At 42.7% G+C, this 27,204-nt stretch overlaps 2 protein-coding genes across 2 annotated transcripts; one reads left to right on the top strand and one right to left on the bottom strand.

The window, feature by feature from the left end:
• Positions 1-613: 613 nt before the first annotated feature.
• Positions 614-9,194, top strand: LOC113155585 (ribonuclease inhibitor-like; the record flags this gene model as incomplete). The annotated part of the gene is made up of 5 exons (XM_033326751.1): positions 614-723; positions 1,475-1,648; positions 5,720-5,893; positions 6,629-6,667; positions 9,191-9,194. Coding segments are annotated over 5 exons (501 nt in total), but the record flags the coding sequence as incomplete, so codon positions are not given.
• A 3,370-nt stretch (positions 9,195-12,564) lies between these two features.
• LOC113168169 (2-acylglycerol O-acyltransferase 2-B-like) lies at positions 12,565-25,071 on the bottom strand. The gene is made up of 9 exons (XM_033326711.1): positions 24,653-25,071; positions 23,505-23,683; positions 20,772-20,832; positions 20,284-20,419; positions 19,187-19,197; positions 18,208-18,338; positions 17,223-17,266; positions 17,044-17,134; positions 12,565-13,016 (listed from the first exon to the last, which is right to left on the bottom strand). Exons 1-9 carry the CDS (start codon positions 24,744-24,746, stop codon positions 12,819-12,821), a joined length of 945 nt encoding a protein of 314 aa, XP_033182602.1. The 5' UTR covers positions 24,747-25,071; the 3' UTR covers positions 12,565-12,818.
• Positions 25,072-27,204: the final 2,133 nt, after the last annotated feature.

Below are 27,204 nucleotides of genomic sequence, written 5' to 3' on the forward strand. Positions count from 1 at the left end.
TGGCTTTTGAGCAGCTGCAGAAAGGAAACCTGATCTTCTATGAATCAGACCTGACAAAGTGTGGCATCGATATCAGAGTGGCCTCAGTGTACTCAGGAGTGTTCACACAGATCTTTAAAGAGGAGAGAGGACTGTACCAGGACAAGGTGTTCTGCTTCATCCATCTGAGTGTTCAAGAGTTTCTGGCTGCTCTTCAAGTCCTTCAGACCTTCATCAACTCTGGAGTCAATCTGCCGTCTGAAGAACAGTCAAGTCCTCTAAGGTTCAAACTGTTTGGACTGAAACTAAAACGTCTCCACCAGAGTGCTGTGGACAAGGCCGTAAAGAGTCCAAATGGACACCTGGACTTGTTTCTCCGCTTCCTCCTCGGTCTTTCTCTGCAGCTCAATCAGACTCTCCTCCGAGGTCTGCTGACAAAGACGGGAAATAACTCCAAGACCAATAAGGAAACAATCCAGTACATCAAGAAGAAGATCAAAGAGACTTTCTCAGCAGAGAAAAGCATCAACCTGTTCCACTGTCTGAATGAACTGAATGATATTTCTCTAGTGGAGGAGATCCAACAGTACCTGGACTCAGGAAGTCTCTCCACAGATAAACTTAATTATTAATCTTACTGTCATCAGAAAAAGATCTGGACGTGTTTGACCTGAAGAAATACTCTGCTTCAGAGGAAGTTCTTCTGAGGCTGCTTCCAGTGGTGAAAGCTGCTAAAAAAGCTTTGTAAGTATCTGGATAGTTGAATGTGCATTAAAGTCTTGACCAGAGAATCCACATTGTAAACTGGAAAACTCAAAGTTTAAATAACTGGGAGAGACCCAAACAGTTTAAACTTAACGTCAGGCTTTTTACTTATAGAAGTTTTATGATATACAGTTTTTAAAATTTCTAGTCTGATTATATTTTATTGTATTTTTTTATTTTACAGTCAATTGTCAGATTTTTTTTCACTGTGTTGTATCTTTTTAGTTCAGGGTCAACATTAAAGGTACTGTCAGGGAATGGAGTCAAGAGACACAAGTAATGCAAAGAAAAGGATTTATTATAACATAAATATATATATCTATATATCAAAAGCAGAGAAAACAGAAAAATAACTAGATAGAGGTATCAAAAGAACACAGCAAGAAACTAGTCTAAACACCAAAAACAAAGTGAAAACAAAAAACAACCTGAAGCACGGTGGGGAACAAAGTAAAAACCTAAACTAGAGAGTAACAACAGAAAATCACTGCACAGACGCAGGCAAAACTCACACTGGCTGAGATACAAAGTCAGTTTTCCAGGGGCTGGTGAGTGAGGGAGAAAAGGTCTGAGAAACGGGGCTGGAAGGAATCACTAGGAGGACCAGCAGGAGTGGGACCAGCTGAAAGAGAGAGAGAGAAATAAACTGGACCAGCATCAGGCAGGAATTGTGACAATTACACAAATGTTTAACACAAATGTTGTCATTTTATACATCACTGTTTTTCAGACTGAGTGGCTGTAACCTCTCAGAGAGAAGCTTTGAAGCTCTGTCCTCAGTTCTCAGCTCCCAGTCCTCTAGTCTGAGAGAACTGGACCTGAGTAACAACAACCTGCAGGATTCAGGAGTGAAGATTCTGTCTGCTGGACTGGAGAATCCACACTGTAAACTGGAAACGCTCAGGTTAGGTCAAGTTTCTGTTTTAAATAAATTGAGATATTTAAAAAGTGCAAAACTGCTGACATGAAAGATACACAAGCAGATTAAACATTTTAGTGTCACAAGCATAAGTTGCAAAGGTTTGTCATCAGTATTTATACAATATATAAAATAACTGTATTTTCTTGTCATGATTTTATTTCACTGTGTCGTATGTTTTCAGTTTAGGGTCAACATTAAAGGTGATTACTGTCAGGGAATGGCGTCACGAGACAGAACTAATGCAAAGAAAAAGATTTATTATAACACAATCTGAAAAGCGGAGCAAACATGAAACTAACTAGAGGGAGGGATCAAAAGAACACAGCAAGAAACTGGTGTAAACACAAAAACAAAGTGACAACAAAAAACAAACTGAAGCACGGTGGGGAACAAAGTAACAACAGAAAATCACTGCACAGACGCAGAAAAAAACTCACACTGACTGAGGTACAAAGTCCGTTGTCCAAGGGCTGGTGAGTGAGAGAGAAAAGGTCTGAGAAACAGGGTGAGGGCTGGAAGAAATCACTAGAGGGCAAGGTCCAGGGTATAACATGGGCAGGGAAGCAAGGCTGGGAACAAGGCAGGAAAATGGCTGAAGAGTCGTAGGAGAAAAGATCAACTTCAGTATAAAAAAAGGCAAGAGAAACTTAAAAGGACAAGAGTTCACAGGAAGGACCTGAGTAGAAAGATGGGTTCTGTGTCTCAAGATTGAAACGAGTGAGAACATAGAACTGTTGTGGAATCTAATGGTCTAAGGCAGGGGTATTCAACTAAAATTTAAAGAGGTCCGGTTACGCAATTTTTTTGGAAGCAAAGGTCCAGAAGATTATAATGTCTAACTATTTACCGCGATATATTATCAAGTAGCCTGCATGTAATCAATACTTGACTGTCAAATCAAATTAATTCAGTACAATTCAAAAACCTTTTGACAAATTTATTGTTATGTAACATCAAACTGAGCATGTGGCTCAAGATCCTGGTGGACTGGTCATACTGGGCTCTGAGACTAGATACTTTCTGTTATCGCACTTCAGATTTCAGTGGATATGTGTGTTCAAAACCTTTATGTTTTGTCTCATAATGCTGTTTGACATTGGCACTTTTAATAAGAGCCACAGTTTCTGAACATATCAGACACTGGTTTAGTTCAGTGGGTTATATGAACAGAAAGGAGTCTGTCCATTCTGGATTAAAAACTCTATTTTCACTGTCCCCTTTTTTCTTTTTGGACATTTTTATATTTATCTCTTCCTTTCTCAGTCTCACCGTCCTTTTATCAACTTTCTCCTCTGTCGTCTGTATCTCTCCTCTCTGTCGTCTGTATCTCTCCTCTCTGTCGTCTGTATCTCTCCTCTCTGTCGTCTGTATCTCTCCTCTCTGTCGTCTGTATCTCTCCTCTCTTTTGTCTGTATCTCTCCTCTCTGTCGTCTGTATCTCTCTCCTCTCTTTTGTCTGTATCTCCCTCTCTGTCGTCTGTCTCTCTCTCCTCTCTGTCGTCTGTATCTCTCCTCTCTATCGTCTGTATCTCTCTCCTCTCTGTCGTCTGTCTCTCTCCTCTCTGTCGTCTGTATCTCTCCTCTCTGTCGTCTGTATCTCTCCTCTCTGTCGTCTGTATCTCTCCTCTCTGTCGTCTGTATCTCTCCTCTCTGTCGTCTGTCTCTCTCCTCTCTGTCGTCTGTATCTCTTCTCTCTCAAACTTTCTCTCATCTACTGTTGAATCGCTAATTTTACCGCCTACGATCCACAGAATCGATTGGCTAAGTGAAGTCACGTGGGATGGCTTAACACGCATTCAATTGGCCAATGCGTTCTCGTGTCCACTAAATATCTACCGTAACGATCGCAATAGCTGCGCCGTCTAAATTTAACGTGAGATTTGGAAACGAAACATTCGGTATCGTCTGTAGCTCCGGGTCCGTATGGGACAGCTTCTGGGTCCAGATCCGGACCGCGGTCCACCTGTTAGTGACCCCTGGTCTAAGGTGTCAACTTGTGTGTAGAGAAATTTATGTTTCCTGTTGTACACATAGTATATACATATTTCTTCAGGATTGTTATGTGAGGGGGCCCTGTGATGTATAAGGAAGAGGGTTGGAGAAATGTAGAGCAGAAGAAATTTACATGATTGTGGTGTTTTCTCCACGTATTAAATTGAGATGGTTCATCACGCTGAGTCCTTTCTTGAAGTCTGCTAAGCTTTTACAATATTAAGAGGAAGAGGAGACCTTTCTAAGACAAGAGTCATAATCAGAACTGACAATCTAGCAGGGAACTGAGGGCTGAAGGGAGTTTATAAAGGAGAGGGTGAATACATGAGGAACTGATCAGTAATTAGTGCAGAAGGAATGGAAGAGTAAGTCAGTCCATGTATGGGCATAGCAGGAAGTGGCTGGAGAGCAGAGCAGCAGGAGTGGGACCAGGTGAAAGAGAGAGAGAAACAAACTGGACCAGCATCAGGCAGGAATTGTGACAATTACAGTTTGACACAATATATTGTCATGTTATACATCACTGTTTTTCAGACTGAGTGGCTGTAACCTCTCAGAGAGAAGCTGTGAAGCTCTGTCCTCAGTTCTCAGCTCCCAGTCCTCTAGTCTGAGAGAACTGGACCTGAGTAACAACAACCTGCAGGATTCAGGAGTGAAGATTCTGTCTGCTGGATTTGAGAATCCACACTGTAAACTGGATTCAGGAGTGAAGCTTCTTGGACTGGAGAAATCAAACTGGAAACTGGAAACTCTCAGGTTAGGATTCAATAACTTAAGTCATTTTTTTTTCTGCAGCAGGTTTTTCTAGATCCAGAGACTTTGTGTCTATGAGGATTATTGGAGATATTTCAAAAGTCCAAAACTGCTGACATGAGAGTGACCTAAGCAGACAAAATTTTCAAATATCACAAGTTTTAAGTTGCAGAAGATTCTTGTAAGTAATATATATATATATATATATATATATATATATATATATATATATATATATATATATATATATATATATATATATATATATATATGTATATGTGTGTGTGTGTGTGTATATACTGCTCAAAAAAATAAAGGGAACACTTGAACAACACAATGTAACTCCAAGTCAATCCCACTCTGTTTAATCAAACTGCTCATTTAGGAAGCAACACTGACTGACAATCAGTTTCACATGCTGTTGTGCAAATGGAATAGACAACAGGTGGAAATTATAGACAATTAGTAGACCACCGCCACCTCATCAGGAGCATGCCCAGGTGTTGTAGGGAGGTCATACAGGCACGTGGAGGCCACACACACTACTGAGCCTCATTTTAACTTGTTTTAAAAACTTTACATCAAAGTTGGATCAGCCTGAAGTGTGTTTTTCCACTTCAACTTTGAGTGTGACTCCAAATCCAGACCTCCATGGGTCAATAAATTAGATTTCCATTGATACTTTTTGTGTGATTTTGTTGTCAGCACATTCAACTATGAAAACAACAAAGTATTTAATAAGAATATTTCATTCAGTCAGATCTAGGTTGTGTTATTTTAGTGTTCCCTTTTATTTTTTGGGGGGGAAGTAAAGTTCATGAGCTCAGAGTGCTTGTCCTTCTATTAGAGGGTGAAGGAAGTGCTATATATAAAATAAAACATTCATGATCTTTCATGTTTTTATTGAACAGACATGTAGCTCTAAACCACACCTCCATTCTTTATTTCATTGATTGGACTCTAGGTTTGCTAACACCTGACTATAGTTGACATCAGACAGTGTTTCACAGATTTTTTCCACCATCACTCTGTATGTTTAATGGTTGTGTTCAATAAAGACATGAAAGATCAGGAGTCTTCAGGTGTTTTATCAACTTATTGTGTTTGTTTATATTTGTAACTTTGGTAAAGATCAGATTACATTTCATGAACTACTGAAGCAAAACAAGAAATTGAAATCAGTTCACTTACTTTTTCTTCCCACTGTATGTCACTAAATTTGCATCAAATACAAATAGGAGTATGTGATGTTGGTCTGTACAAAAAACCCAGCACCAAGTCTCCTGTGTGTTGTTTTCTGTGTCTGCAGACTGTCAGGCTGTCTGATCACAGACGAAGGCTGTGCTTCTCTGGCCTCAGCTCTGAGCTCCAACCCCTCCCATCTGAGAGAGCTCGACCTGAGCTACAATCATCCAGGAGATTCAGGAGTGAAGTTGCTGTCTGCTGGACTGGAGGATTCACATTGGACACTGGTCACTCTCAGGTATGGAGAGCCCTGCTGCAGCCACAGACGATGTCTGATGGAGGAGGAAGTAGGAATTTGAATGATTAATTACTCTGTTTGTTTAGATGAATAAAACAAACGCACCTCTTTGCCATGAAAGAAAGAAAAATGTGTCAGCATCAGTTTGTGTCTCACTGTGGAGTTGTGTTGATGAACACTGCAGCAGAAAGTAGTTTTGTGCTGGAAACATTTCCTCACAGTTGATGACAAATCTTCACTGAAGCACTTTACATTCAGCAAAGAAAAGAGGGGAGCTCCTGTAATTCTGACTTCAGTGTCTCATTCTGACTTTGTGAACAAATCTCCTCATGATGAAATCAGGTGTTACATTAGATTCTGTGAACTGAGCAGAAAATTTGGCTTTACAGCCACTGCAAGTGTTGCCAGATGTAAGGAGAGAAGCCCAAAAGAAGTGACTGGGCTCCAAAAGCCAACAGAAAAAGCCCAACACAGGCAGCCTTATCCACCTTATAGGTAGAGTTTTTATCCACAGAATGACAATGAAAGAATTTCAGAGGATTGAATCAGGTCACAGCATCATGTTAATTCCAAGATAAGGACTCCAATTCCTTAGTTGTTTGCTGAATGTCCATCCCTACATACAAGCCTCCATTAGAACAGAACCAGAACACACTGTGTGTATGAGAGCCATGTAATGTCCATGTGTGCATGCTGAAAGAGAATGTGCTGCTCTGACCCCCCTCCTCCTTTCAGGGTGGAGCCTGGTGGAGTCCGATGGTTGAGACCAGGTCTGAGGAAGTGTAAGTGTGTTTTTAATGAGACTGATGAAAACAAAGCAGCAACAATCAACCATCTTCAAACTGTCACATCACTCATTCAAATCCCTGATGTCATGAGTCCTCATCAAACTGATGATAGATTAATAACTGCAGCTGGATTGTGTCTTGTTCTCTCCATCAGATTTCTGTCAACTCACCATCGACACAAACACAGTGAACAGACAACTACGACTGTCTGACAACAACAGGAAGGTGACATATGAGGAGGAGGATCAGTCATATCCTGATCATCCAGACAGATTTAACTGCTATCAGCTGCTGTGTAGTAATGGTCTGACTGGTCGCTGTTACTGGGAGGTCGAGTGGAGCGGATATGTTTATATATCAGTGAGTTACAGAGGAATCAGAAGGAAAGAAGATGGTAATGACTGTTGGTTTGGATGGAACGATCAGTCCTGGAGTCTGAGATGCTCTGATGATGGTTACTACGTCTGTCACAAGAACAGAGAAAGATCCATCTCCTCCTCTGTCTCTCACAGAGTATCAGTGTATGTGGACTTTCCTGCTGGGACTCCTTCTACAGAGTCTCCTCTGACAAACTGATCCACCTCCACACCTTCAACACCACATTCACTGAACCTCTTTATCCTGGGTTTAGGTTCTGGTTTCCTGGTTCCTCAGTGTCTCTGTGTTCAGTGTAGTACTGAGAGTGTCGTCCTGTCAGAGAAATGTCGTCTCTGTACATGTCTGTCTCTTTTACTCAAACACACGTTTTCAGATTCATGGATTCAACCAGTTTCTACTTGTTCCTCTTCCAGTCCTTTAAAGATGAAGCTCCGATTATTCCAGTATGCAGATGTTGAGGACTTTATTTGGAGTTAAATGAAAGTCTAAATCCAACTAAAGTCAGATCTTTTGAAATGGGGACGATTTGAAGTGACTTGACATTTTAGTGATACTGACCAGGAGTGGACTCACTGTGTTTGTGGACTGTATCTATAAGTGCTGCTGGTTAATCTACAGCATCCACACACATCTGGAAACACATCTGTGTTTCTGACTTGATCAAACAATGACTCTTGCAGCTGCTGAACCAGAAGCTGAAGTTGTACCTTTTCAGAGTAAAAGAAGAGAAGAGTTTTTGTGTTGGTGTTAAAGAAGCTCTGAGAGTGAACCATCAGAAACATGAATGTGTGGTTGTTAGTAAGTAAAGTTGTAGATATCTACCTAACAGAACCTGTCCCATGGACTAACTGTAGTTTGATGATCTGACTTTAGTTTGGATTGTGCTCATGTGTTTCTATATTTCTATGAGATGAGACAGTATCACTTCTGACAACACTGAAACTAGGAGCTGAATGTTTGAAAATTGATCTGAAAACTGCAAAATATGTTTCGAACATTTCAAAATAAGATTTGAATATGTTGAAAAAATGTTTTCTTCTTTTCAGTGTTATAAATGTGTTTCTTCAAAGTTCTGAGATGTGTTTTACAAACCTACAACTGTGTCCTTTCAGAGTTTCAGCTCATCTTTTTGCAGTGTTTTCACAGGAAACTGTTCTGAAACTCTGAATAAGGTCAGGGAGCTCACTGAGGCTGGATCTTGATACTTTAGTTTGTACTTGTTTGATTTGTGATTTCCAAGTGATTTTGTCGCCTATTATAACCCCAAAAAATGTATCATCCTAAACTCTTTGCAAATGTTAATGAGTGATAGTATCAAACAATGTGGACTTTCTACATTTTGCAAAACATATGATTATACATTATATTGTTACTTGTGTTTGGCAAATTTAATCTTTCCAGATACGTATGGAGGGAGATCTGACCACAGGGTGAGCTGCACAACATTTACAGGGATTCATCATCGTGCCCAAAACCAGCCAGTGTGTTTATCTAACCACCAACATGTTCTCTATGAAAAAATAAATATATAATGATAAACTGTGGACACTGGTAACATACACACATAAATACAATTTAAGATACTTTTTAATGCAGTTGCATTAAACAGTACGTGTGGTTAAAATACCCATACCCTTTAAAAGTACTCATGTACATACATGTTTTAAAATAACACAGACTTCCTGTGTCGATATACAATAAAGATCTGATCAAACCATCTTTGTGAATCTGTTTAACATTTAGCTCATCATGGACATTCATGTAGAAAGATAAACGTTAAAAATGACGACTTTTATCAAAAACACAATGTGAAGTGAAACAAATGAGAAGAAGTGAACACTAAAAAAATCTGTAAAACACCAATCAAAAGAAATACATAGTGTTTGGTGTAGTCTAATTAAATTCATATACTTAGATTAGATTAAATTAGAGTTCATCATCTTTGCAGAAGATGGTGCAATGTTCAAAAACATCAAAAACTCACGATCATGTGTAGATGAGATTAACGTACAGAGCCAAAAGTAAAAAAAAAAAGACAATTCTATGCTACTATTTTATTTTCTGAGTTTCTCACTGCTTAAATTTTGTTTTTATCTGTTAAATTTATTGCTGTGTATTTTTTTATTCTTAGCTGAAGTAGTGATAATGATTTATCAACCACTTAATTCAAACACTTCATAGTATCAGCTACACACACTTTGGGGATTTGTTCTCTCACCTGCTGAACTGTGTGGTTGTTGTCACAGTAGTGAATGTTGGACTCAGGTGCTCGTAGCTATGAAGAGAAATGAGGAAGTGGATCTGAGTCTGAAATCAGTTCCTCTGTCATCGAGACCTCAAACACACACGTTACAACTACAGCCACTAAAAAACTAAAACTACTACACAATTCTAGATTTGTAATGTCAATATTCTTTTTATCATAAAATGTATTTAATGTAAGATTTATAGTGAATCTAAAAATGCTAAAGACTACGGAGTCAGCGGGGCTCTTGAAACAATGTGCTGCAGCATTTCTTTGTGTTTTTTACCAGTTTGGGGTCTGATATGGTGTCAGGTTTGAAACCCACGATAAATCCTGAACTTCTTTGTTCTGTCCTTGAGACTCTCGAAGGACCGCTACGACGTTCAAAGTAAAACAATTAAAATAAAACAATGACTTTATTCACGTGTTTCAGCCAATATTTAATATTGTTATTAACACTAATGTCTGAGTCCAACTCTATGATCCCATTGTCTACACTGTAATACAGTCTTAGTGAGGAGCTCGAGGGATCTTGAAGAGCAGATAGGAATCGTTTTATTCTTATATATGGCTGAAAATGATATGAACCACTTATTAATGAACAGTGTAACAACCACAGAGCAGCAGGAAAGAAACGCGCGTCTCCAAATGGAGAAGGTGCATTTTAGGTGTTGATCAGCTCAAACCTCAGACAATGAGTCCACAACCAGAGTTGTCAAGGTTTGTGATTTGAAAGTTATCAGCTACATGGGTCAGTACTGAGCAGGAGACTGAAAGTCAGACAGGGCTGTGATCTGGATCCAAAAGGTAAAACATCAAAAAAGGAAGAAGAAAGAAACTTTGTGCTGCGGTGAGGACAGAAAAGAAATGAGACACATGATAGATGGTCTAACACTGTAAAAAACATTCAGTAGTTTTTATGGTAACAAACTGGCAGCTGTGGTTGTCAGAATAATTCAGTAAAAATACAGTGAAAATGTGAAAAACTTTACTGAATAAACTAAATGTTCCAGTTAAAACCTGTAGTTAATGTTAGAAACATGAAGCTGGTTAATCTAACTGTCCTTTTCTGTTGAATTAACAGGACTATGCTGATATTAAACTTTATTTATTGTAAAAATCTGTGGTGTTTCAGGAAGAACACAGGAGTCAGGTCCTCTTTTCAGCTGTGTATTCAGATTCTGACATTAGGTGGTGTGTGTGTGTGTGTGTGTGTGTGTGTGTGTGTGTGTGTGTGTGTGTGTGTGTGATTTGTACATAAAGACGCACGTTAAACAAAGGAAATAGGAGGTATAACTCCACAGTACGAGCATGTGTGAAACTACAAACTTCTTGTTGGTCAGAACGACACTTTTCTGAGCCCAAACACATTTTACATGAGTGAGTCTGACAAACAAGTCAAACACACATAAGTCCCAGTGTGACGTCTCTTTTTATTTGTACTGAGACATTTTGGAAAGAGGTTTTCCAGAAGTGTCCTATCCTGTATCTAGGATATCTAGAATCTGGGAAATGTAGGAGATCTGCACATGCTCAGTCTGACATCTGACAACAGGAACTGACTGACATTAGAAACAGTCTGAAACCTCTTTCCTGGTTTGCTCTTCTTAACCCTATAGGCTATGTCACACAAAACCACACGTCCTATAAGACCCACAGCCTGTAAATGCATCATCTGCACTACTATGATGTCAGTGCAGGAGAGGAGAGGAAAGTTCGGCCTATTGTGCACATTTCATCTCCAGGATTTCTTTGCTTCTGGTTCGTTTTTACACGTTTTATGTTTGAGGAAACACACAGACTGTTGACAGTTCATTCACAGTTCTCTTTTTCAGTAAGTTGGCAAATAACAGCAGCTTTCAGCAATGAACTGAGTGAATAGGCATCAGACAGAGGTGGAAACCTCCAAGTAAACCTGGAAAGACACTTAGGGGAGATCAGTTTATCTTCTCTTCTTGTTATGGTGTGTATGTATATATGTATGTAGAGTATGTTCTTAAATGTACCTCATACAAACATCATAAATCACTGTAACATATTGGTCTATTGTTGTTCTGCAGACGTCTATTAGGATCGTAAAGTTCTTGCAATCAACATTTTACAAATCATTTGGTCTAGAGCCATTAAAACCTTATATTACAATTGTCACGTAGAGTTGAATTAATATCTTATGTGTTGTAGACGTGACAAACAGCCTCATGATACCTGAATTTCTATTGAATGAAAACATTTGTCCTGAAACTTCCATTCAAATAGCAACACTGTGCTTTTTCTGCTGCTTTTTAAATGTGGTCACATCGTATTAAATTGGACAGATTGTCTTTTAATGTCTTATGAAGACAGCGTTTCTTTTTTAAACATTCATATTTATCCAGTTATGGATATGGTGTGGACTGTGCGGGAAAAGGCGCCCCCTGGTGGGCTGCGTTATTTCATTAAATCTTGTGATCAAAGCTCAGTTACAAGATTTAATTAAATATCACCTCCCACCAGAGGGCGCCTTTTTCCACACATATATGGCTCCATCTGAGATTCTGGTCCAATAATAAAGATGTAAGTGATAAAATAAGGTGTGAAAACCCTGAAAAGGTCCAGTGTGGCTGATTCCAGTGAACAGACTCCCTCTGAGAGCGCTGGTCCAGTGGAGCTGTTTCTTCCAAACTAACAAATGTCTGGTGACAGGTTGTGATGAGGACGAGACAGCACCTGCTGCTGGACTGTTACTGCTCCAGACAGGTGAGAGACCAACTGTACAGGGAGGGTTTTAATATCCAACTAAATATGAAATCTGGAATATACGCTCTCTGCCAAGAACCTGTGTCCCATGAAGAAGGAAACCTTTTCTATTTCATCATTAGCATCACTAACGTCCACATCTGGAAGACAAGCGGTAAAATGGTGTTGGAACAGAACATGATCTGCAGCAAGTCCAGTTTCCAGCAAACAACATTTGTGGGAGAACAGTTTGATAACGACCTCCTCCTCTGTTCTTTATCCGTCTGTTAACTATCAAGTGAGTCCTATTCAATGGGACTTGTTTGGTCTGTTTGAATTATTACATGGCTGCAAATCTTTCCAGTTGATCCTTGTTATTGTTGATACAAATATTTATTGGTGTTGAAATATTACAAATGTGCATTTTATTCACAGACTAAAGAATATGTCAAACGATGATGATTGATGAGCCGACAGTTTAGTAAGTTCATCTAATCACTGTGGCATCTGAATCTTTATGAATAAATTAAAAAAGAAATGTTTCTCATTCATTGGTTGTTCTGCTTCTTATATCGACTGATGTAAAACCCTCTCTGACTACAACATGGGCTGCAAATGGACAGTTGAGCTGTTTCTCTGTCCCAGTGGTGAAATCTCAAGTCACATTTTAATGCATTGTGTACTTTTACTTTTATTAGTAGCTACATGTTCCTGATTACACTTAAATAGAGTACTTCTACTCTGAGTCTGATTCTTTTTTATTTATCTGCTGCTATTTACAGGTCAGATACTGGATAAATCAGGGAGGCACCACAGTGATGAATTCATGAATTAAATATTGATTGTTCATCCTAATAAGGTCAAATGTATTTATTCCCTCTGAAGACTTATTGTGCTCATGATGTAAACAGGAAAGACAACAATTCACATCAAGCTCCTTCATCTCTGCTCCCTCCATCCTTGATCCCTGTAGCCTTGGTGTTTCCAGGTGTGAGTCCTGCAGAGTAGAACCAGCTGTCAGAAGAACACCACAGAATCCACGTCCAGCTGTTCTATAATGTTTTCCTTCATCACTGCTTCATTTGCTGTTTCACTTATTAGTTCAACTCATGATCCACCAATAGAATTGAAGAACTGATGAGTTCTAATGAGGAAAGTTGAAGATTTGATCTTGACAGGTAAGAGACGTTTGATTGTCACAACAGGTGGTTTGACTTTGGCGACATCTGCTGGAGAAAAGTGTTTTAAATCAGATCAAATGTGACTGAATGTTATTTCTATAGAAGACATTTGTGTTGAGCCAAGTTCTCCTGGGACGTAGATGAAGGAAATTGTGATTGTGTGGAAATAAATCAAATGGAACAATTGTAAATCTTCTCTCCATTATTTTCTATTTGTGGACATGTCCTTGTTATTTCTGTCCATGTGCTGAACTTCTGGGGATGACTTTGACATTTTAGTAGAATAAAAACAACAACTATAAAGTAGGTCTACATTCAGGAATGAGGAGTGTTTGTGTGACTGTAGCTACAGATTAAGTTTAGTTTCATTTTTATTACCATTATTTAATCTGTGTGTGTGTGCAGCCACACCTTCATGTCTTCACTATAAAATATGCACTTACTGTAAACAAACCACCTCCACCTACTCTAAATTTAACTCAAACAGTTAAGTTACTGGGTGTAACAAACTGGATGAACAACTTGCTGCTTGTCGAACCAGAAAGAGAAGAAGAGGAGAGGAAAAACAGACGAACAACAGCAAGATGAGAATCAAGGTCTACTTAAAAAAGAGATCATACTAAATAGTAGTAGTAGTCTTCTTCTTCTCTTTCGGCTTTTCCCATCAGGGGTCGCCACAGCGAATCATCCTTTTCCACCTCACTCTGTCATGAACATCTTCTACCCTAACACTAGCCAACCTCATGTCCTCTGTTATAACATCCATATATCTCCTCCTTGGTCGTCCTCTTGCCCTCCTGCCTGGCAGCTCCATCTCCAACATCCTTCTACCAATATATTCACTATCCCTCCTCTGAACATGTCCGAACCATCTCAGTCTGGCCTCTCTGACTTTGTCGCTAACACAGGCAACGTGAGCCGTCCCTCTGATGTACTCGTTCCTTATTCTGTCTAACCTGGTCACTCCTAAGGAGAACCTCAACATCTTCATCTCTGCTACCTCCATCTCAGCCTCTTGTCTCTTTCTCACTGCTACCGTCTCTAACCCATAGAGCAGAGCTGGTCTCACCACTGTCTTGTACACCTTTCCTTTGAGTCTTGCTGACACTCTTTTGTCACACAACACTCCTGACACTTTCCTCCACCCGCTCCAACCTGCCTGCACTCGCCTCTTCACCTCTTTTCCACACTCTCCATCACACTGAACTGTTGACCCCAAGTACTTAAACTCCTGTACCTTCTTCACCTCAGCCCCCTGTAACCTAACATTTCTACCTTGATCCCTCTCGTTCAGACACATGTATTCTGTCTTACTACGACTGACCTTCATGCCTCTTCTTTCCAGAGCAAACCTCCACCTTTCCAGCTGTTCCTCCACCTGCTCTCTACTCTCACTGCAAATCACAATGTCATCCGCAAACATCATTGTCCAGGGAGATTCCTGTCTGACCTCATCTGTCAGCCTGTCCATCAACATAGCAAACAAGAAGGGACTCAAAGCTGATCCTTGGTGTAGTCCTACCTCCACCTTGAACTCCTCTGTCTGACCTACAGCACATCTCACCACCGTCATACTTCTCTCATACATGTCCTGAACTAGTCTGACGTACTTCTCTGCCACTCCCGACGACCTCATACAGTACCACAGCTCCTCCCTCGGCACCCTGTCATACGCCTTCTCTAAATCTACAAAGACACAATGCAGCTCCTTCTGTCCATCTCTGTACTTTTCCATCAACATTCTCAAAGCAAAAATGGCATCAGTGGTGCTCTTACGGGGCATGAAACAATACTGCTGCTCACAAATCTCCACCTTCTTCCTAAGCCTGGCTTCCACTACTCTTTCCCACAGCTTCATTGTGTTGCTCATCACCTTTATTCCTCTGTAGTTGCTGCAGTTCTGCGTGTCACCCTTGTTCTTAAAGATCGGAACCAGAACGCTTCTCCTCCATTCCTCAGGCATCTTCTCACTTTCTAGATTCATATTAAACAAACTCGTTAGAAACTCCACTGCGCACTTCCACACCTCCACAGGTATGTCATCAGGACCAACAGCCTTTCCACTCTTCATCCTTTTCAAAGCCTTCCTAACCTCATCCTTTCCAATCTCTGCTATTTCCTGCTCCACAACATCCACATCTTCCTCCCTTCTTTCCCTGTCATTTTCCTCATTCATCAGCTCCTCAAAATACTCCTTCCATCTTTTCTGCACACTCTTCTGGGTTGTTAGCACCTTTCCATCTCTGTCCTTAATCACCCTTATCTGTTGTACATCCTTCCCATCTCTGTCTCTCTGTCTGGCTAGCCTGTACAAGTCCTTCTCTCCTTCCTTTGTGTCTAACCTGTCATACAGCTCATCGTAAGCTTTCTGTTTGGCCTTTGCCACCTCCCTCTTCACTCTACGCTGCGCTTCCTTGTACTCCTGTCTACTTTCCTCAGTCCTTTCTACATCCCACTTCCTTCTAGCTAACCTCTTCCTCTGGACGCATTGCTGTACTTCCTCATTCCACCACCAAGTGTCTTTACCTTCTTTCCTTCTTTCAGATAACACACCTAGCACCTTCCTACCTGTTTCCCTGATAATCTCTGCTGATAACTTCTGCTGGAAGCTCATCCTGACCACCCAGAACCTGTCTCAACTTCTGCCTGAATTCCTCAGTTTCTTCATTCTTTAGCTTCCACCACTTGGTCTTCTTTTCTGTCTTCCCTCTCTTCTTCTTCCTGACCTCCAGAGTCATCTTCACACCACCATGCGGTGCTGTCTGGCTACACTCTCTCCTACCACCACTTTGCAGTCACTAACCTCTCTCAAATGACCTTGTCTACATAGGATGTAGTCCACCTGTGTACTCCTACCTCCACTCTTGTATGTCACTCTATGTTCCTCTCGCTTCTGGAGGTAAGTGTTGACTACAGCCATTTCCATCCTCTTAGTGAAGTCCACCACCATCTGTCCTTCCAGATTCCTTTCCTTCACACCAAACCTGCCCATCACCTCCTCATTACCTCTGTTGCCCTCACCAACATGCCCATTGAAGTCTGCTCCAACAACAACTCTCTCTCCTCTGGGGATACTCTCTATGACCTCATCAAACTCACTCCAGAATCTCTCCTTCTCTTCTAACTCACAGCCAACTTGTGGAGCATACCCACTGACTACATTCACCATCACCCCTTCAATTTCTAGCTTTAGGCTCATCACCCTGTCTGAGACTCTTTTCACCTCTAGAACACTGTTTACAAACTCCCCCTTCAGGATCACTCCTACCCCGTTTCTCTTCCTATCCACACCATGGTAGAACAGTTTGTATCCTCCTCCAATACTTCGTGCCTTGCTGCCCTTCCACCTCGTTTCCTGCACACACAGTACATCTACCTTCCTTCTCTCCATCATGTCTGCCAGCTCTCTTTGTCATTGTGCTAACGGTAAGAGTCCCTATTCTCATATCTATGTTCCTGCCTTTCTCCTTCTCTCTCTGACCACACACCCTTCTGCCTCCCCTCTATCTTCGACCAACAGTAGTCAAATTTCCACCGACACCCTGTAGGTTAACAGCAGTGGTGGCGGTCGTTGTTAACCTGGGCCTCGACCGATCCGGTATGAAATTCTTATGAATGATTGGCATGGTTGTTTTTGGCAGGTTTTACGCCGGATGCCCTTCCTGACGCAACCCTCTCTATTTATCCGGGCTTGGGACCAGCACAGAAAATACTGGCTTGCAACCCCTGTGGCTAGATTACTGTCACGCTATAAATACTTTATTCTAATTAATTCAGATGTAGTAGAAACTGTACGTTAATTATGCTAAATGATTCATTTAGTAGCTGTAGACTAAGTCTGACCTGCAGCCTCCTCAGAGGGGAGCCAGAAGGATTCTCCATCAGATCAAAGAGCTCGTTCTCTCCAAAAGAAAAGACTGGAACCAGCTGAGCTCTAAACAAACAGGAACATCAGTCAGTCAGTGCTGGTTATGAACCCCCTCCTTCCATCAAAGCCCCCACACTTCACAAACTGCACCTACCCATGTTTCAGAGCCAGTTTGATGAAACCTTTCCTGTTCAGCACCTGAAAGAATAAAAATCTTTGTCAGTCGTTAAGTCATCTAAAAAAAAGAAAAGAAAGAAACTTAACTTGAGTCAGTAAAAAGTCAGGAACTGGTAGAGAAACCAGGATCAGTGGTTATTCTGTGGAACAAGTTAAATCCTGGGTTCAGCGAGTCAAGAGTCTTTACAGCGTTAGGAACAGTTTTTAGGTTCTATCAGGTTCATTCAGCCACAAGCTGAAACATGTTGGTCCAACAAAGAAGCAGATACAGGTTCAACATATTTACAATTAGTCATTTATCAGACGCTTTTATCCACAGCGACTGTCAAGAAGCTGGGCTTCAGACCACAGCTGGGATTCAGACCACAACTGGGCTTCAGTCCACAGCTGGGCTTCAGTCCACAGCTGGGCTTCAGTCCACAGCTGGGCTTCAGTCCACAGCTGGGCTTCAGACCACAGCTGGGATTCAGACTACAGCTTCAGACCCCAGCCTCCCTCATGGAGAACACTAATCAATATTAACCCAGATCTGAAACCTCATCAGCTCAGACTCTCACCTACAGAGTGGTCGACTCACAGCACCCTCCTACCTGAACAAGCAGATCCAGGTCTACAGACCCTCTGTCCGACTGAGCTCTGCCAACAAACGGAGTCTGAGGTTTTAAAACACCAGCTCCCTCAGCAACTTCTCTCCCAGTGATGAAGACGTCACTTCCTGTTTGTCAGACGTTTCTATTGACGTCTGACAAACTGACACTTTACTATCAGTGTTTTAACTGAGACACTTAGTTCAACTGAAGGATAAAACCATCTGACAAACCTGTAAAGAGACCGGATGGCACCAGATGCCACACGGTACGAGATAGTTACTGAAAGTACACACGGTATCTGATGAAGTACAGGTATCACCTGTCTCAAAGCTTCCTGCTGTCTGTCTGTCAGCTGAACAGGTATAAACTTACCTGTAGTGTTAAAGCACCTGGTCGAGCGTCCAGAGCCTCTGGAGCTCCGCCCACCGCGATGACAGCAACGTTTCCTCCTTCAGGACGACTGACCAGGTACGACAGACTGGACTTACTGCTGGACACCAGACCTGACAGACAGACGGGTGAGAGACAGACTGGACTTACTACTGGACACCAGACCTGAGAGACAGACAGGTGAGAGACAGACTGGACTTACTGCTGGACACCAGTCCTGAAAGACAGACAGGTGAGAGACAGACTGGACTTACTACTGGACACCAGACCTGAGAGACAGACAGGTGAGAGACAGACTGGACTTACTGCTGGACACCAGACCTGAGACCAGGTCCTCAAACAGGTAAGTCACAGAGTCCTCAGTCTGTCTGTCCCAGTGGTTCTCTGGACCCCTCTGATCCAGACGTCAGCGCTGATGATGAAACTGATCGATCGGTGCGGCTCTGAACCAAACGAACCATGTGACATGTGCTGTGATCAGACAGCCAATCAGAGAGCAGCTTTTTGGCCCCTCCTGCTGTGACCTGTAGCACAGTGTTGAGTGATTGAGAAACTCTGGAGGATCATCCAGACCTGAACCCTGTTACACAAATGTTCTAGTTCCAGAGTCTGATGAAACTGGGGTCAGACATTAACATGAAGTCCTGACGGGACTGAGTTGACCTTCAGAACAGAAACCCAGACCAGGTTTCTGAAGTCCAACGTGGACGAGTTGAGACTGTCTACAGATCCAGAACCAACTTTAATATGGTCTCAAAACCTCAGGAGTCAAGCTTAAAAACGTGCTGTTCCAGAATCACCTGTTCTACAACTCCCCAGAGGTTCTGTACTGGACTCTGGTTCTGGAGGCAGAAGAATCCGACTCATCATCAGACGTCAATACATTTAAATAAACTGTGATGAAGACGTGATGAACAACAGGCTGTTAGGTTTTCAGAGGTCCAGAGGTTGCTACGTAGACCTTCACCACACCTTTAGGGTGCTCTCACACCTTAATTTGTTTGCTTTGGTCTGAATCAGTTGATGAGTTTTTAAACTTGGAGCAGTTTTTCTTCGGGTTCGTTTCGCACAGAAAAATCCATGCGAACCAAAACATGTCACTTCAAACTACGCAAGAAAGTCCTCTCCGCTTATTGGTCAAGTGTCTGCCAAGGGAACAGAAAAGATAATACAGGAAGAAGGTGAAGTGTTGTGGACACTGTACATTTGTGTGACAGTAGGGAGATGAGTTCACTATGAATCTTAACACAGGTTGGTCCTTGATCCCGTTGATTATTGTTTATTACGTTATTTCGCCCGCACACTCATCAGACCTGGTGTCTGTGAGACACTTCACCTCCTCATGTCTCCACATTTGTCCTCCGTTAATCAGACAACATGTTTTTGGTGGACAAACAAAAAAGAGGAAAATCTACGCACTACCCAAAGTCCTCAAATCATGCGATTCATAGTGTTTGGTCCCGTTTTGGTTCAGTACGCGTTCTCACCAGGAGGACCGCACCAGAGTTCGCCAAGTGATTCGGATCGAGACCACCTCATTTTGGGGGTCTCGGTACAGTTGTTGTGGTGTAAACTCGAGTGCGATTACCGTGTTCACACCAGAAAAAACGAACGGCACCAAGAGGGAAAATGAACTTGAGTCCGATTTAATCAAACTAAATCCTGTAGGTGTGAAAGCAACCTAAGACCAGCACCACCCTGGAATGTTGACTATGTTCCGGGCTGGGTCCAAATGGTTCAACGTCTGAACAACCATCTCTGGGTCACCTTCATCAGGCCAGTCTACAACTGTCCCACAGTATTCTTGTCTTCTCTGACACCAGAAGAGGACAGAGCAGCCAAGAAACTGGACCAGGACAACATCCATATGATTTACATCCTACAAGACCTGAGTCCAGAATCTTACTCCAGTCACCAGAAGCCAGGTGACAGCAGATGAACAGGTGAACAACCAGGTGTACAGGTGTTCTGGTCTTTTGGGTGTAGGTGGTCTCAGACACACAGGAGTAAGTCTATGGACAGATAGACAGGTGGACAGACAGGTGCATAACTCCAAACATGATGTAGTCTCTGAAGACCGGGACCCTGAACCAGAACGGCAGCATCAACAGGTGAGAAGTTAGTCCAGGAAACAGACGACAGAAACCGGTCGCCTCCGTACAGAAGTTCCCAAAACCCCCGGCTACCAGCACACCTGGGAGACAGACAGGTGAAGACAGAGACAGGTCAACAAAGCTGAGAGACAGACAGGCAGAGACAGAGACAGGTCAACAGAGTTGAGACACAGACAGACAGAGACAGAGACAGGTCAACAAAGCTGAGAGACAGGTGGAGATAGAGACAGGTCAACAGAGTTGAGACACAGACAGACAGGGACAGAGACAGGTCAACACAGCTGAGAGACAGGCGGAGACAGAGACAGGTCAATACAGCTGAGAGACAGGCGGAGACAGAGACAGGTCAACACAGCTGAGAGAAAGACAGGTAGAGACAGGTCAACACAGCTGAGAGACAGACAGGTAGAGACAGACAGGTGTGTCTTTCACCATGGGGATGAAATCCGAAGATGTAGTTTTTCTTTGGATCCAGATCGACAGTTTTAAGGAGCTGCAGACACAGATCAGTGATCAATTCAATTCAATTCAATTCAATTTTATTTGTATAGCGCCAATTTACAACAGAAGTTATCTCAAGGCACTTTACAGTGTAAGGTTTAAGACCTTACAGAAAATGTTTATACAAAAAATTATAGAGAAAACCCAACAATCCCATTTGAGCAAGCTTTAGGCAACAGTGGAGAGGAAAAACTCCCTTTAGAGGAAGAAACCTCCAGCAGAACCAGGCTCATAGTGGGCGGACATCTGCCTCGACCGGTTGTGGTGAGTGGAAAGAGAAGAGAGAAAAGAACAGCAGGCAATAAAGACAACAACAAGCATCAAGAACATTGGGCAGATGAACTGGATTCTGGAGATGTACAGCTCCAGGCCGAGGATACCTGCAGAAAAGTACAGAGAGAGGGAGACAGAGAGGAGGAAACACAACTAAAAGAGAGAGAAGACACAAAGTCAATGACATGCAATGGTGCCATTTGCATTGATATAGGAGAGAGGAGAGAGGAGAGGAGCTCAGTTTATCAGTAGAGGTCCCCCAGCAGAATAACCTATATCAGCAGAACTAAGAGATGGTTCAGAGTCACCTGATCCATCTCTAACTATAAGCTTTATAAAAAAGGAAAGTTTTAAGTCTAGTCTTAAATGTGGAGAGGGTGTCTGCCTCCAGAACCTGAACTGGGAGCTGGTTCCACAGGAGAGGGGCTTGGTAGCTAAAGGCTCTGCCTCCCATTCTACATTTGGAAACTCTAGGAACCACAAGTAAACCTGCAGCCTGAGAACGGAGAGTTCTGCTTGGAAGATAAGGAACTATGAGGTCTTTAAGATAAGATGGAGCCTGATTATTAAGGGATTTATAAGTTAGGAGAAGAATTTTAAATTCAATTCTGGATTTAACAGGGAGCCAATGGAGAGAAGCTAACGTTGGAGAAATATGATCTCTCTTGCTAATTCCAGTCAGAACTCTGGCTGCAGCATTTTGGATTAACTGGAGGCTCTTTAATGAGTTATTGGGACATCCCATTAATAAGGAATTACAATAGTCCAGTCTGGAAGTAACAAATGCATGGACTAGTTTTTAAGCATCACTTTGGGACAGGATGCTCCTAATTTTAGCAATGTTTCTTAGGTGAAAAAAGGCAGTTCTAGAGATTTCTTTGATGTATGAAGTGAAGGAGATATCCTGATCAAAGATAAGTCCGAGGTTTCTTACAGTATTACTTGAGGCCAGAACTAAGTCATCAATGGTGAGAATGTGTTTAGACATAGTGTCTCTGAGATTTTTAGGCCCAAACAGTATAACCTCTGTCTTGTCCGGATTTAGGAGAAGGAAATTGGAGGATATCCAGGTCTTTATGTCTTTTAAGCATTCCTGAAGTTTGACTAATTGATTAGCTTCTCCTGGTTTCATAGATAAATATAGCTGGGTATCATCTGCATAACAATGGAAATTTATAGAGTGTTTCCTAATAATATTGCCTAAAGGTGACATATATAAAGTGAAAAGAATCGGTCCAAGCACAGATCCCTGTGGAACTCCATAGCTAGACTCATCATTAACGTGTACAAACTGAAATCTATGCGATAGATACGATTTAAACCACTCTAGTGCTGTTCCTTTGATTCCAATGACATGTTCCAGTCTGTGTAATAAAATGTTGTGATCTATAGTGTCGAATGCAGCACTAAGATCTAACAAGACGAGTATAGAGAGTAGTCCATTGTCTGATGCTAGTAGAAGATCATTAGTAACCTTTACCAGTGCTGTTTCTGTACTATGATGTTCTCTAAATCCTGACTGGAAATCTTCATACAAGTTATTGCTACGCAGGTGGTTGTACAATTGCTTAGAAACTATCTTTTCAAGGATTTTAGAGATAAAGGGCAGATTGGATATTGGTCTATAATTCGCTAAGACCCCTGAGTCCAGAGTAGGCTTTTTGAGTAGTTTCTTGACTACAGCAACCTTAAAAGCCTGTGGTACGTAGCCTATTTGTAAAGATAGATTGATCTGATCTAATATGGACATGCTGATCAAAGGTAAGACATCCTTGAGGAGTCTAGTCGGGATGGGATCTAAGAGACATGTTGATGGTTTAGAGGAATTAATTACTGAAATTAATTCAGAATGATCTACGGGGAGGAAGCAGTCTAAGTACGAGCGTGGATCTAGAGTTGTTGTTCAATCCATGCTATATGCAGGCAGGATCTGATCAATTTTTTCTCTAATAGTTATGATTTTATTTGTAAAGAAATTCATGAAGTCATTGCTGCTGAGAGTTGAGGGAATACTAGGGTCAACCGAGCTATGACTCTTTGTCAGCCTGGCTACAGTGCTGAAAAGAAACCTAGGGTTGTTCTTATTTGCCTCTATTAATGAGGAGTAATATGAAGTTCTAGCTTTACGCAGGGCTTTTTTATATATTATTAAACTATCTTTCCAAGCTAGGCAATATTCATCTAAATTGGTGGAACGCCACCTCCTTTCCAACTTACGTGATTTCTGCTTTTAGCTACTGATCAATGATCAGGTGTTGACCAGAACCTGATCGGGTCAGTACCACTGTATACCTGTAATATGGTAATAGTACCAGTGTGTACTGGTAGTAGTACCAGTGTGTACTGGTAGTAGTACCAGTGTGTACCAGTACCCATCAGACCTGGTCTCACCGTTATAGGGAAGTAGTCCCTGAACTGCTCCCACACAGTCCAGCTCCTGACCCATCGTGACCTCCGACCTCCGCTGGAGGGCGTGTCCCAGTCCAACCACAGCCAACCAGCATAGAGCAGGGCCAGAATCCACCAATCAGAGAGAGCCAGGAGGACGAAGGCAGCCAGACACACCTGAGCTGAGACAGACAGGTAGAGAGAGACAGGTAGTGAGTCAGACTGTAACAGGAGGTTTAACATGTTGATCAGCTCCCGTCTGACCCGAGTGACCCGGCTCCTCCAGCAGAACCAGAACACAGACTGACTGTAACAGCAGGTCGACCCTGTGAGTCAGAGTCTGGACCACCAACACCAACAGGAAGCATCAGAGTTTCAGACTGTGACACCTTCAGGGGTCACCTGGGTCACCTGGATCATCTGGATCCTGTGTCACCTGTATCACCTGTGGGTCTCAGCTGAGAGGATGACATCATCACAACCTGTCGTTGTACCTTTACTGTTTGTTACTGCAGGAAAACTCTTTTCTCGTTGAGATCAGAGCCTGTTTCCCTCTGAGATTAATAAACTTTGTTTAAATCTAACACAAGTCTCAGCTGATCTTTCAGAACCTGGATTCTGGAGTAAGACCAGCTGGAACCAGTCCATATGTCTCTCTGGTGAGGTCAACTACTGGACCAGCAGACAGACAGGCAGACAGGCAGTCCTGACCTCTGACCTCCTGAGATCATCTTCATATTCATCTTGAACTGATCTGGAATCAGGTCTGAACCTCAGCAGAACACAAAGTACTTCATTAACAGCATTAAAATACCTTCTCATGAGTACAGAGTATAAAGTGTTAAAGTCAGCTCAACTGAACAGATGATGATCAATAATTAATAATAATAATTATTATTATTATTAATTAATTAATATAATATATAGACAATAATTATACATATATAACTGTAATCAATAACATCAGACTGAACCATTCGGTATACTTCTACTGTTGGCACTTCAAGTTGTGTAGTACTTTCACTGTAGTAGCAGTCTTTGTATTAGTACACTGTGGTACTGATCAGAGTACTTCAGAGTAATCGAGAAACTCTGTGTGTGTGTGTGTGTGTGTGTGTGTGTGTGTGTGTGTGTGTGTGTGTGTGTGTTACCCAGAGCCAGGAAAGAGAAAACCCACTGCAGCACAGCAGCGGTCTGCAGCCTCCTCCGCAGCGGGATGTTCAGCGGGGCGAACTCGATCTTCATGCCGCCGTTGGCGCTCCTTGCTCCGGCTCGGAGCGCTGAGACCTCCCGATGTCTCCGCCTGGAAGTCGGAGCCTGTGTGTCTGTCTGTGCTTCGTCTGTCTGCTGCCCTGTGTGTCTCCCTCCTCTGTCTGTCTGTTACAGGTCCACAGGTTGAATCCTGGTTCCTACAGAACAGATGTTCAGAAATAAACAAATCTCTAACTCAACTCTCGGAGCGGCACGAGCTCACTCTCTCTTCTACTGCGCACGCGGACTGGTTCCATGTGGGCGTGTCCCTCTCAGCCAATCAGAGCTCACTACGTCATAACATGTCGGGAGCCCCCAAAATAACCAAATGATGAAATTAGAGCCAAAAAGAAATTCTACTGGGATTCTGATTGAAACAGGTGCAATCTGTAATTAACATAATTTAGATCAAAGAACAGGAATATTATTTCCTAGTTGTGGGCAAATGAAGCCTCATGAAGCACTTTGAGGCTTTCCCAACAATTGTGTCGAAAAAGTTTCAAAGCTTCAAGACTTCAATGATGGTGACATCTGGTGGGCAACTTAAGCCATAGCAACCTCTAAAGGGCACGACTGAAGCACTGACACTGTTTTAATCCCATGACAGTAATAAAAGTTCAGAAAAGTCTGTGTGGTTATTCAAGTGTTTTGTTCATTCATGCATTATTAAAATATGCAGATGCTCTCTCACATACTCTAAAACATCTTCCAGATTAACCCAAAGAATCAATGCAAATTATAATATGGGTTAAATGTTGATTAAGGGTTTATTAGGGTTTATTATCCCTAACAGGATCAGAGATCCTTCCTACTTTGCAAATGATCAGTGTTTGAATTCAGAAACATTGTATCTTTAAAAAAGTGTTTTTACAGAAAACCTTTAAAGATGCCCAAGCCACCTCAACTGGCCCCTCTCGATGCAGAGGAGCAGCGGCTCTACTCCGAGCTCCTCCCGGGTGACTGAGCTCCTCACCCTATCACTAAGGGTGCGCCCAGCCACTCTGTGGAGGAAACTCATTTCGGCCGCTTGTATCCGCGACCTTGTCCTTTCGGTCATGACCCAAAGCTCATGACCATAGGTGAGGGTGGGAACGTAGACTGACCGGTAAATCGAGAGCTTTGCCTTTTGGCTCAGCTCCTTTTTCACCACGACGGACCGGTACACCGACCGCATTACTGCTGCCGATGCACCAATCCGTCTGTCCATCTCACGCTCCCTTTTTCCCTCACTCGTGAACAAGACCCCAAGATACTTAAACTCCTCCACTTGAAGGAGGATCTCCCCCCCCCCCCCCCAACCTAGAGGGTACAAGCCACCTTTTTCCGGTGGAGAACCATGGCCTCGGACTTGGAGGTGCTGATTCTCATCCCAGCCCTTTCACACTCGGCTGCAAACCGCCCCAGTGCCTGCTGGAGGTCCCGGTCTGATGAGGCCAACAGGACAACATCATCTGCAAAAAGCAGAGATGAGATCCTGTGGTCCCCAAACCGGATTCCCTCCGGCCCCTGGCTGCGCCTAGAAATCCTGTCCATAAAAGTAATGAACAGGATCAGTGACAAAGGGCAGCCCTGTCGGAGTCCAAAGTGCACTGGGAACAAGTCTGACTTACTACCGGCAATGCGAACCAAGCTCCTACTCCAGTCATACAAGGACCGAACGGCCCTTAACAAAGGACCCCGAATCCCGTATTCCCGAAGTACCTCCCACAGGATGCCACAAGGGACACGGTCAAACGCCTTCTCCAAGTCCACAAAACACATGTAGACTGGATGGGCGAACTCCCATGAACCCTCGAGCACCCTGGCAAGAGTATGGAGCTGGTCCAGTGTTCCACGGCCAGGACGAAGACTGCATTGTTCCTCCTGGATCCGTGGTTCGACTAGCGGCCTAATTCTCCTCTCCAGCACTCTGGCATAGACTTTCCCAGGGAGGCTGAGGAGTGTGATCCCCCTATAGTTGGAACACACCCTCCGGTCCCCCTTTTTAAAAAGTGGAACCACCACCCCGGTCTGCCAGTCCAGAGATACTGATACCTAACCTCCACGCAATGCTGCAAAGGCGTGTCAACCAAGACAGCCCTACAACATCCAGAGACTTAAGGTACTCAGGGCGAATTTCATCCACCCCTGGTGCCTTGCCACCGAGGAGCTTACTGACTACCTCAGTGACTTCGACCAGGGAAATGGACGAGTCAACCTCTGAGTCCCCAGCCTCTGCTTCCTCAACAGAAGGCATGTCGACGGGGTTGAGGAGATCCTCAAAGTATTCCTTCCACCGTCCTACAATGTCCCCAGTCGAAGTCAGCAACTCCCCACCTCCACTGTAAACAGTGCTGGCAGGAAACTGCTTTCTCCTTCTGAGGCGCCGGACGGTTTGCCAGAATTTCCTTGAGGCAGACCGATAGTCCTCCTCCATGGCCTCGCCGAACTTCTCCCAGGCCCGAGTTTTTGC

This window comes from Anabas testudineus, chromosome 18, assembly GCF_900324465.2.
Source record: "Anabas testudineus chromosome 18, fAnaTes1.2, whole genome shotgun sequence".
Lineage (NCBI taxonomy): Eukaryota > Metazoa > Chordata > Actinopteri > Anabantiformes > Anabantidae > Anabas > Anabas testudineus.